The following is a 12,962-nucleotide window of genomic DNA, read 5'->3' on the forward strand; positions in this document are numbered from 1 at the left end:
AAGAGGCATTTCAGCACCCTTGGGTGGCCTCTGGTGAATGCTAAGAAAACTCAAGTGCTGATAAATATCTAAGCAGGCACAAAAAGCTGGTGGCAGGAGCTGGAGGCTCAGGCAGGATTTAGGCAGACTGGGTTATTCCCTGCTTTCTCACAGATTAAGCTGCAGGATGGATGTGGATGGCTTCCCCCTTCCTCAGGGGAGAGGAAGAGCCAAGTTCTCCACACTTCATGCAGCATAAGGAATGTGCTCTTCAGGAGTGACCCTGCAGTATTAACCCCCAGCCACATCTGCCTTACAAGAACTCATTTTTGTGGCCCTGTGCTTCATTTCACCATGGGAATTTGACTTATTTGTGTGTGCATTGCACAGTCTCATCCCCAAATGCTTGTCCTGGAATTACAACAATAAACGTATGTAAAAATATACATGCATACACACATATAATTTCTTTCAGATTAGATTTATATTATCAAAACTTAATATTTTAGAATTATTCCAGTGAGTCTTTGACCTCCCCCATCTTTTCAGTGTATAAATAAACTACTTGAGATCCCCAGCTAAAGTGCTGTTACCCTTGAAGCAGATGTTTCTTGAGACTGAATTCATAAAGGGTAAATAAATTAAGACATGTACATAGAAATTGTAAAAAAAAAAATAAAAATACTTGAAGTCACTAATGACCAAGCAACGTGAAAAAAAATCCAAATCCAAAATAAGCCAGTAAGTGAGATTAGATTTATATTATCAAAACTTTTATTTTAGATTCTAATATTTTAGAATTATTCCAGTGAGTCTTTGACCTCCCCCATCTTTTCAGTGTATAAATAAACTACTTGAGATCCCCAGCTAAAGTGCTGTTACCCTTGAAGCAGATGTTTCTTGAGACTGAATTCATAAAGGGTAAATAAATTAAGACATGTACATAGAAATTGTAAAAAAAAAAATAAAAATACTTGAAGTCACTAATGACCAAGCAACGTGAAAAAAAATCCAAATCCAAAATAAGCCAGTAAGTGAGCTGCAAACTTTTGCAGCATTACTTAGCTAAAGGCAGGACAGGGAAATGGAGTTAAAAGAATTTGTCTTAAAAATACAGGAATTATTTAGTCATTACAGAGCTTTTATTTTTTTTTTTATTTTACTTCCATTACAATAATCAGCCATAGATATGTACTCTGTTCAAGCCACTGAGTTGTTTGAATCCACTACTGAATTCTTTAAAAATAAAAATTTACATGCTCACAGTACATCTACTGAAATAATAGAATTTCCCTTGCTTTATTTTTCCTCCCATGGGAGCATGGGTTTGCCTTTCTTACTGTTTTGATCTATTTTTACAACAACTATCACTGTCTTACACTTCCTCACAGTTAGCTCCTAATTTCATCAGAATAAGACAACAGATTATGCAACAGAAGATCAGGCTGGCACCTGAAGATCAGCTGTGTCACGTACACAGCTGCTACCTGCAAAAGGCACAAAAGTACTCAAATTTATTCCATCCTAACTCCTATGTGGTCCAGGCTGTGCACAACTGTAATGTCAGTTGTGTTAATATGCACAACACTGAAGACAACCCTCCTTTAGCTTTCATCATCTTTTCTACAGTGTACTTCAATTTTCAGCAACCTCAGTTGAAAGGAAATTATTAGCAGCAGAATAATACCTGCCTTCCTTTCCAAATACACACACCTGAGCATACACTAACAGTAAGCCTTTTTAACCTCTTCTTATGACACAAAAAGATGTATATAATCTGTATTCTGTTCTACAGGCATAAAATATGTTAACAATAGAAAATGCTAATTCTACTTAATATGTGCTACCTGGCATAAAAAAATACTGCAATTATATATTCTGAAATAACCATTTTAACTGCAGAATTTACAGTATTCTCACTATAGAGAACATACTTTTAAAATTTTAATTTAAGCTGCCTGGAAATACAAATTGTACCAAGATTTGTAGCCAGTAGCAACTACTGAGAATATGAAAATAATTTTTATCAGCAAAACATTTTGGCAGCATATTGTCTTTCAATATTTATGTTGAAAATATTAATACCATTTACAGCACCACTTAGAGGATTTTTTTCCTATGGAAATGCTACCATGTAGGGAAAAAAAAGCAAAACAGAATAAACCTTCTAAAAAATAAAACCATGAAAATACATCATCTTCCAGTGTGTTCTGTGCAGAAAGCTGAATTTATCAATTAGGTCACAAAAATGCTCCAAAGAATACTGCAGCAGTTTTTAGCAATTTTACATCCCCAGGAGTACAGTCCTAAGTATACCTTGTATAAAAATACTAGGCTTGGATATGGACTCAGAAATGTGGCTATTGCCAGTGGTGACACTATGAAGGCCCACCAGTGACACTCACAGAAAAAGTCAACTGGTATCTGCAGAGGATTTCTTACTATAATTACACCGCTTTCAAAAGATACTTTGGTGCCTGAAAGTCAGCCCAGGTGGTATTCCCAAACAGCAGCTGTACAGAACAGTCTATGTCCACAATTACAAAATAAATTTTTTCCCCAAAAAGAAAAATAATTTAAGAATTCAATATGAATCTTGTCCCTGTATGTTCATATAATCACACAAGTAAAGTACCAGGCCTCATTAGCAATAGAGTTGTCCATTCTGGGGTACAGCCAGGACAGAATAAAAGAAATCTGGTTTTGAGTGAGCTGTAGGACATAGCAAATGGCATTTGGTGAGCAAGACCACAATCAGCTGGCAGGGAATACCTCTAGAAATACAGTGTATGGGTACTGAAGCCATGTCCCAGCCATATGAGATGATGAGCATCTCTTGTTGCGCCAACTTCTTGAAAGAACTTCCTGAAAGGACTCACAGCAATGCCAACCCGTCAGGCCTTGACTGTTCACAGCTCCACCAGTTCTAACCAATCCCACAGATGAGGCTTACCATGCCCAGCACATATTCTAGTGCACCATCAAACTGCAGAGGGTCGGACCAGGTGCTCTGGAGCACAGAACCAAGAGCACACTGGATGTGGGATGCCAGTGCCAGGCTACAGGACAAAAGGTGCCACTCACAAAGCCAGAGGCAGTAAGGAGCAGTTTCTATAACCATTTGTGATTTTTGAGTGACACTGACAGTGTTCCCTTTCCATTCTTGGGCACAGTCAACCAGGTTTAATGCTTGTATCTAAGACAACTGGATTGACTTTAAATTAAAGTAGAAAAACTGACATAGTTTAGTTCTGTTACCATCTAGGAGGAAGGTAGCTGCTGAATGGCAGCAGTGGCTTTCTGCTGCAAATGAAATTCCACTGAACGTGACACAGGTGTGCTTCAGTGTGAAAATTTAATACAGAAAATTATTTAAAGTTTGGCAGAAGCGTGAAGCAGCATGGGCTGGCCAAAGCTTATACTGTTCTAACACAGATGTGACAGCGACCTGTTTGCTGGCTGTTCTGTCCTGCCAGAGACAGAAGTGCAACTAAATGCCCACACTGGCACAACACCCTATTTACATAAGAATGAGCCTGTGATCATCAAAGTGGTGTGTGATCCCCAGGGATCAACTGGGAAGAGATTGCATGGACAAGAGCATCCAGCATTTGTTCCCACGGGGAAATGAAAGATCATGTTCTCTCACACATTTTGTTTCTGCAATACCACACGTCCCTGACATATGCAATATAAAACAATATATTTGTGGGTAACTGCACAACTATGTATAAAAGAAATATTAAATAACACCATATAGTCTCAAGACAAATTCCATGGTAAAGAGAATTGACAAAAAATATTTTTTCTTTTGAAGAGGTCATGGCAATTTAGTTCCTTTTTCAGTACTACACAATACTTACAGAGATTGTAAAAAGAGGATAGGGAATTATACTGAAATTTTGAGAGGGTGGTTAAAGGACAGACTACAATTGCCAGAAAGTATGGACCCCTTATCCTGGCAAACTACAAAGAGTTTAGGACAGAGGTCTACAGAACTAGGTTACTTCCATGAAGATTTCTGGATAGCCCTAAAAAATCCTTTAAATGTAACTCTACAGAACTAGGTTACTTCCATAAAGACTTCCATGAACATTTCTGGATAGCCCTAAAAAATCCTTTAAATGTAAATCACATTCACCTTTAAAACTGAATATTTGTGTCAACATTTACCAAACTTCTATAAACAGAGAAAAGCCAATAATTAAGAGAGAATTAAAAGCATGATGTGGGAGCTGTTCCTCTATCTCCTCTTCCATAAAAGCACATGCCTGACAGCGACTGAAGGAAATCAAACAAAAAAGCTTATGTCCCTTGAACTTTCATGATCTTGCTGCACTGCGTTTTTTTCAAGTGAAGTATCATAAGAAAATGAAAGTACTGCTTTAAATAAAGATGTGGTGAATGGAAGTTGTATAAAGTGTCAAACATCTTATGTTAAAAGTTTTGACTGTCCTGGCTTGTCCCCTCCCTTGTACTATTGATGCCTTACATTTTAGCTTTCATATTTTCCAGATTCTGTACTGCATTAGTATATAACTCTGAGCTTCATATCAAGTGTTAGCAGGTTCTCTTCAGTTTAGTCAGACAAAACAATCCTTTTTCAGCCTGAGAACCAAGGACATCGTTGCAGCTTCAGGCCCAAAAGGTACAAACATCAATAAATTGAGGAGAGCAGTCTGGAAGGACAGGATTTCATAACCTGAAGTAATTGGACAATTCAACCCAGTATGTAAATGGACCGAAACTTATAAAAGTGGGAAAAGTCATGATCCCAAGGCTAGGCTTGGGTGTAGCCTCGGCCAGGCTCTTGTACTGCCCAAGGTGTATCCTTTGAAGGCCTTTTAATAAATACCTACTTTATTCCTTTAACACTCTCTAGCCTCTGTTCCAGGTAGCTTCTCAAGGCATCACTGCTCCAGCCCACTCCCCACTAGGCCTCTTTAGAAACACTGCCTCATTAGAAGCCAAGTTAACAAGGCTAGGCTTGGGCGTAGCCTCGGCCAGGCTCTTGTACTGCCCAAGGTGTATCCTTTGAAGGCCTTTTAATAAATACCTACTTTATTCCTTTAACACTCTCTAGCCTCTGTTCCAGGTAGCTTCTCAAGGCATCACTGCTCCAGCCCACTCCCCACTAGGCCTCTTTAGAAACACTGCCTCATTAGAAGCCAAGTTAACAAGGCCATAAATGAAATAATTGTGCTCACAAAAGCCTAGCTGGATCTGAAACAATGCAGAAAAAACAAATATTTGCAACATAGTTTTTGTACTTAGAGGTGTTTTGTTTGATTGTCCTCCCAAAATAAGAAGCCATCTACTGCAAACTCCATTTTGGGTGCATACATTCCAAAGATTCACATGCACCCCAAGTTTCCTATGAGCTGGATTTTACCATCTCCCAAAACAATCCTAAGACATTCTGTAGAAGTTGAACTTCCCTCACTAATTGTACAGTACTGTTTTTCCATTTTCCTAAACAAAGATTTAATTTTGGATGAGTATCTAGAAGGGCATCATATCCTTAAAAGTACACTCTTCCAACAAAGCAAGGTATGATCTTGTAAAAGTATCTGTCATGTTTCAGAGGAATTTTAGCAAAATATCCTCTAAGTTTTTGTACTGTAAATATAAAAAGAGTTCCAGTAAGTCAACTATGTGGTCTTGGTTTGGCACACTGGAGTTTCCACAGTAAGAAATCTGCTGTATAAAAGCCAAGTGTTATCTACTACAAGATGCCAAAAAAACAATTCTAACTAAAACTACCAGCTTCTACACGCAACAGATTGATAACTGACCAGTCACCTACTTTCTCCCATCATCAATATTTACGTAACTTCTGATGAGTTTTAGCCAACACAAATTTTGGGAATCCACAAGTCTATCAGGTTATATCAAATGTGTATTCAATCCATAAGTCATATCATACTGGTATTCAAAGTATATGCAATGTGCCAAATATGCCTCCAAAATAAAGAAACAAATACACAAGAACAGACTGTTAATCAAGAATCCTATAGCATCTTGAGTCTGTACATCTCTGCTTGGAGTATTTTTTCTACTGTTTATCACTGATGCAACCAGAAAGAATACTGTGGAGTATTCTTTTAGTACTAATTCATTTAAGCAATAATATAGTGTCCTGTACTTTTAGTTGTTTAAAGAAAGGACTATCTTGAGTCAAAATAGGCTTTTGAATTTTATATGGGCAGAAACATGAGTACTGCAGTACAGTGCAAATTCTGAAATATCCAAATGAGGAAGTGTTTTTGCTTGTTTCTTCCCATTGGAAATATTTTAGACACCAGGATTTTAAAAAAGATTAAGGATGAAATTTGCAGGGAATTTTAGAAGACATTGTCTAAATCCTCTGAATCTTAACAGAAGAGTCATTCATAGAATCACAGAATCATTTGGGTTGGAAGGGACCTTAAAGATCACCTAGTGTCAAACCCCCTGCCATGGGCAGAGACATCCCCTCAAAGCCCTGTCCAACCTGGCCTTGAACATTGCCAGGGATGGGGCATCTACAGCTTCTCTGGGTAGCTTTCTCCAGTCCTTTACAAGCCTCCCAGCAAAGAACTTCTTCCTAACATCTAATATACACTTGCCCTCTTTCAGTTTAAAGGTATTCCCCTTAGCCTATCAATAAAGGCCCTCGTAAAAAGTCACCTTGGGAAGGTTCTACAAAATCTCCCCGAAGACTTTTCTTCTCCAGGCTGAACAACCCCAACTCTTTCAGCCTGCTCTCATAGGAGAGGTGTTCCAGCCCTGGGATCATCTTTGTGATGTCCTCTGGACTTGGATCTAACAGGTCCTGACTTTCTCATGTTGGAGAGAGTTACAGAGCTACTGAAGAACAGATCTGTCCTGTAAGGCAAAACTGACACAGAAGATCCACATAGCTATTTAACCTCAAGAAACCACTATTTAAAGAACAATTTTCTGAACAGTAACTTTTCACTGACTTTAGGCCTAATCAGTTTTTTTTTTTTTTAAATTTAGAAGATTCCAACAGTCCAAACATCCTGCCAGCAACAAATGGAATAATCCTGTTATGCGTGTTTTATATTGAATAGCAAACAATCAAAATAATCACTTGGAATTCTTTGATTTCACTACCAAATGAAATACTACAAAGTTTAAGCATCACTACAAGCAGAGGATGTCAATAAATAACTTACAACTATTTGACACCCAGTATCAGGACATGCATAATGAAAATCATCATTTTTCTGAAAAAGCAGCCTTTTCGTAGTTATTACAATGGGACTCTTGTAAAAAGTATTATCTGACAAGTTGGATTTTTAAACCAATTGTATGGAACTTCTCTTCCTCATATTTGTATTTACTCTCTGAAATATAAAGTACAAAAGATAGACATTAACTTTAATTTGACAGATAGATACACTGAAATAACTGAAGAAATTTTTTTAAAAAGGGACTTCAAAAGAAATTAAAGTTAAGATTTTTTTTAATATTTTGAGTCCTCATTTACAAGACACGACCTTAATAACAGGTACATGTGAATAACACTTCCCTACAGCTTTAGAATTAGATATTTAAAAAATTTAATCAGTTATTTCTATGGTCAGTACTAGTGATATAAGTATGATGAGTTACATATGATATGTACATATGATATGTATGATAAGTTACAGGCAGCAAGTTGTCCTGTATCTGCTGCTGGTGAGTAGTACATCAAGTGTGAAAAAAAATCAATACACAGTAAAAACAAAATGTAGTATCTTCAGAATTATTCATCTTCTAACCAAGACTCAGTGTAAGGAGTAACACCTCTTCCCAGAAAACAGATTCCTAGAACTGGATAGTAAATTCCTCATGACAGAGGCTGGAGTAAAAAATTATTTACTTAGATTCTTATCAGATTCTGCAGAATCTATAGAAAAAATGAAATATTTGGGCTTTTTAAAATTGTAGAGTGAATGCAGCGTACTTTTGCAAAGGTAACATGGGAGGTACTATCAGATTTCTAAGAAAATCCTAGTTGACTTTCACTGTGGAAAATTAACACTAGAACACAAGAAAATTATTTGTATACATCGTGTACAATATCAATGGTGACAACTGTTTCAATTATATTGTTGATACAACAAAGAAAAGCATAAGTAAATGTGTGGTTTAGTCTATTACTATATATATATATTTACAATTTAAACTAAGTTTATCTTAGCTCTCTATGGTCCTTTTCCCTAGAAATACAACTACTTTTCTCTGTGCCTCTGAAAATATTTCACTTTTGCAAAAGCCAAGACACTCAAATCCTACATTAAATATTCCATCCATGTAGGTAAGAAAGCTCCTCTTAAGGCTAGTCAAAACACTGCTGGTAGTGTTAGAGTTAAGAATTTGATTTTTCCATCAAATAAATGCAGTGTAGATGTGCTAAGAAAACCAGAATAAATACCTAGCCAACTGGAAATTTTCAAGTTGACAAGGCAACTTTACAGCGCCACCAGAAATTTTGGGGAAAAATAGCTAGCTAGTACTGAATGTTTAATGATGTGCTTCTTCAGATGTGTAATGCATTTTAATAGCCAAAATAATAATGCTCTAAAATGTTTTTCAAATTAAATTGATGTCATAAGCTCCCTTAGTGCAGAAAACCAGAGAAATTAGTCACCAACTGTACATGAAAAGTAATCATAGGATTCAACACTTACAAAGAAGCTGTATGGCCAAAAGAGTATTACAATTCACCCTGACCTGCTCAGATTTATCAATTTACATTGCACAGCTCCAAAGATACCTTCTTATCTGTTAAGGTCAACATATGTACAGTTTATTTGATTTCAAACTTAACTGAAAGGTATAGTGAAATACCCTAATCTGTGCAGAGGAGCTGACATGATGTACAATGGCTTAAAGCTGGAAGTGGAGCTCCATATGGAATGGCAAAACACAACTTTGAACAAATGGCTGCTGCACTAATACCATATATTGACTTCCACTACTCTCAAGAAACTTCATACTTTGGAAAAAGAATAGCTGCGATCCATATTGTAAGTCCACCTTTTCTCTTAAAAAGCCTTACCTTAGAAAAGGTAAATTAATTTTAACAGTTCACTAATCCTAAATAAAATCACCAGGCATTAACTAGTATCTGTTCCCATAAAGAGCAATTTGCATGGTATTCGTTTTCTTGACTATCATATCTGAAAGGTTTGTTTAATTTTAAGTTCCAAGTTTAAACCTGTCTTTAAATTAAGTCAACCACCCTATGTACCCCTATGGGAACTTCACGTGCTTGTTTTCTTAAAAATCACACTCTACACTTTCCATTACGTTTGGAAAGCAGTAAGTTTTCCAGTGTCCAGGAAGCATTCTTGACATTAAACCCACAAGGGCACAATATTTCCAACTCCCTGCATCCCTTCAACCAAAATTTCCATTACACTTAAACCAACTTGTGCATGGGCAAGCAGAAATCAGCCTAACAGATCTCCCAAGCCACAGATATTTAGCCTAACTTGATATTTCCTGTAATGCTCAGATGATCAGGGTTTAGCTAAAGACTTAAGAAATATGTCGTTTCAAAAGAAAAAAAGGAAAATTTAGATGTTAGAAGAAATAATGATTTATAAAAACACATTTTTCTACACAATTCTTCTCTACACATGCTAATGTGCCCCAACACCTCTATCTCCAATTGACACAGAACATAGTTATACATACCACAGTTTGGTGGTTAACTTGAATCACTTCATCCCCAGCATGGATTTTCTTGCACCGATCTGCAGGTGACTGAATTTAAAATAAAAGAGATGATCAAGAATACAGGTCTTACCGGTCATCATCTCTCTTTCAGCAGTATGATTGCTAAGCTATGTAAATCAGGTTAGCTTGATAGACATTCTACTGTGAAATACAGAATTAAATAAATATTTAATAAATCAGTTCGGTCTTGTTGGAGAAAAACTATATTCACTATTCTACACAATAAAATCACATGTTAAGAAAGGTATGAATATATATGGTAACTGAGTCCTAAGGATTTCTTTTGAATTTCATCCTGACAAAAGAAGGCTTTAATCTGCTGGATTTATCTTAAGTCTCAAAACCCAGTCTCTGGCTGACTTTGAACCTATCAAGACTAGCTGACAATTCTTCATAAACAAATTTCATAAAATTGTCTTTTTATTCTACAACATTTCAATATGTTGCAGAGAGCTTTAGTAAATTACTGTTCTGCAAAGAGCACACAAGAAGAGAAGATTGAGTTAGGTACAATTTAGGAAGAGCAAGTTAGTTAATCTTAACTGTGGTTTTGGAACACTACTAGGGTGAAAGAAATGCAACTATCACCAGAATCCTACTGTGATCACACTTTCAAAAAAGCAAAGTAGTTTTGTACTTTGCTTTTGCCTCAGAAAAATTCTCAGTGAGAACAAAAAAAAAACCCAAATAAAAACAAAAACCACAACAAAAACCCCCTCCTTCATTAAAGTGAAAGGCCCACGAACTTTCTCTTCTCTCTTTATAGTAGACCAAGTGTTTTCTGAGGGGAATAGCTCTAAGTTCAAACATAAAAAAAATTCCTTCAGTTTTTCAGTCACACTTTAATTTTTCTCACAATAGTGTGGCGCCAAAAGGCACTTAATTGACTCCACAGCAGAAGGTGAGGCTGACAGTTTGAAAAAAGAACCCAAATGAAACATGTTGCTCAGGAGCAGATTTCCAAAAAAAAACTGCTACAAATTTTATGTTAAGGAGTGAAATTAATTTAATTTTCAGGTGAGATAGCAGGTCATCTAAAGAAAATGCTCCAGGCCTGAAATGTGGACTTTTTGTAACACCCTATGTAATACATCCCCATTCGAAACACATGTCCCACAGCTAAGCCGTGACTTTCTAGTTCAATTGCACATAATTCGTGGCCTAAGTTAAGAACAGTGTACAAATGAAAGACATCCAAGAGACATGAGAGGCTGAAAGAAGGGTCAGTCATGACTCATCCTAGCAGACATTGCACAGAACATCCTAAATCAAACAGGGCTGGTAATATCATTTTACTTTATATAAAGAACACCAGCATTGATATTTTGGCACTGTTTAAGCAATAAAGGTATTGGCTGAGTGACCTGGGGAAAAGTTTTAGCACTGGTGATTATGTCCTAATAATCTGTCCTCTGTCTGCCATTTCACTACTCACACTTACTCATTCATACCTCTAAAATCTTTATAATCCTCCTATGTAATACAGCTCTTTTAGCTTAGATGTAGTTACAGCTAAGACTTTTAAAATGCAAATGCAAGTGAATTCCGTGTCATTACCCTTGAACTCTTCAGGACTTTATAATGATACATCTTTTGCTTCACAGTGTATTCAGCATTTGCAGCTTAAATCTTGAGAAAACAGGTCAAATTTGCCAAGACATTAAAACATGGTCTGAGAATCTTCAAACTGGAAAAGTCAATGTTAAAAAATGCCTCATTGCAATTATGCCTCAAACATAAGGTGAGGTAAAAAAAAACTTAGAAAGATATGTCAAGGCTGTGGTCTTATGAAGGGGTTGTAACTCCTGTTCCTTATTGCTTTTTCCTCTCCAGTAAAAAAACCAGAATTGCTTGTAAAACAGTATCTTTTATCATGGCTATTAAGGACAACAGAGAAAATCAATAAGGTCTTTCTTTTTTAGATGTTTATGCTGATCATTAAGCACAGAATCCACTCATGAAGTCCTACCAGGAGGAACAAAGTGTGCCACACCACAACTGTGTCCTCATTAGCTGGTAATTCGGTTCAACAGGGAGTTGAAGAGATGGATCAACATCAATAAGTAAAAGCTATCCAGAATCTGCTTAGATTTATGCTTTAGAATAGATTTAGTTTTGTCCTTTAGGGTTAATGTCCTTTTCCTAGTCCCCTGGAATACCCACACTGTCTGCAAGTCCAGTATAGAAGCCCTGGAGCACAATTGCTGCATGCCCACAGTGGAATTTTGGTAGTGCTTCTTCTGAAAACCTCTCTTCCCTGTGATCTAAGGGCACCATGCAAAACAAACCAGACCACAGTAAGTGGTAACACTGGGAGCTCCCCCTTCAAAGCCACAGTCCTGCTGGAGATGCACTGCATCTATGCTATTACTTTAGAAAAATGCTCTTTTAATTGGAAAACCAAAGGACAAAATGGTCTTATTTGAAGGACACATTCAGTTTGTGAATTGAAAGAATCTCTCCAACATGGTCTAGATAGGCTACTCAACAAAGAACCTAAAATATTTCGTTGGACCAAATCACCCTGTAGATTGTTACTTCCAAACAAAAGACAGAAGACATGAGCTGGAAAGCTCACCTTGCTCTAATGCTACAGGGCCACCAGAGAGAAGCCCTTACAGGGCAGTGACATGTAAGAACACTGCTCTCTCTCAGTCCAAGTTTCAGAGCTCAGCTGCTTTGATCTGCAGGGTTAATGTGTTGGGTGAGACGATTCCTAATGCCAAACAGCAAGATCCAAACTCTTGCGGGCTTTGCAGCTGGACATCAAACACCTCAAATGCCAGACACAAAAAGCAGAACTGTCATTGCAAAACTACTCTCTTATATTAATGTGGAGAGCACTACCATGACACTGTTTTATACAGACACATGTTCTTTTCCAGGATCATTCAGACAGAAAATTCTGCCACTGTCTCACGTGGAAGAGAAGACTCGGAAATTAAAAGGACACAGATTTTTGTTGAAATGCAAGAGAATTTTGATTCTTGTTTCCTATAAGTTAAACTGTACTGCAAAGAGTAAATGTGTTAAGGCCAGCAGGTCAGATCACATGTGCACCACTGTGATCTTATTCTGGACATGCTGCTCAGATCTTTTTCCTCCCATCCACCAAAATCAAAACTGTGTGTGTGTTAAAAAAAGCAGCTAGAACCTGTGTTCTTAAAAGCAGGAGACACCCTTCCTTCTCTAAAGCACTACTCATTTTCACAATTTAACACACAGCAGCTTTTTCCCTTGATAACAGA

At 37.0% G+C, this 12,962-nt stretch overlaps 1 protein-coding gene across 6 annotated transcripts in view; it reads right to left on the reverse strand.

The window, feature by feature from the left end:
* Positions 1 to 12,962, reverse strand: part of CNKSR2 (connector enhancer of kinase suppressor of Ras 2) — a 206,460-nt gene that overhangs the window by 100,488 nt on the left and 93,010 nt on the right. For 4 of the 6 annotated variants that reach the window (XM_039714276.1, XM_039714274.1, XM_039714279.1 and 1 more), the window contains exon 8: positions 9,673 to 9,741. The exons of the other annotated variants lie outside the window; for them this stretch is intronic. In XM_039714276.1, the coding sequence (XP_039570210.1) occupies positions 9,673 to 9,741 (69 nt within the window). The remainder of the gene's footprint in view (positions 1 to 9,672; positions 9,742 to 12,962) is intronic. 6 annotated transcript variants of the gene reach the window in all.

Source organism: Passer montanus, unplaced genomic scaffold (assembly GCF_014805655.1).
Source record: "Passer montanus isolate IOZ18808 unplaced genomic scaffold, ASM1480565v1 scaffold3, whole genome shotgun sequence".
Taxonomy (NCBI): Eukaryota; Metazoa; Chordata; class Aves; order Passeriformes; family Passeridae; genus Passer; species Passer montanus.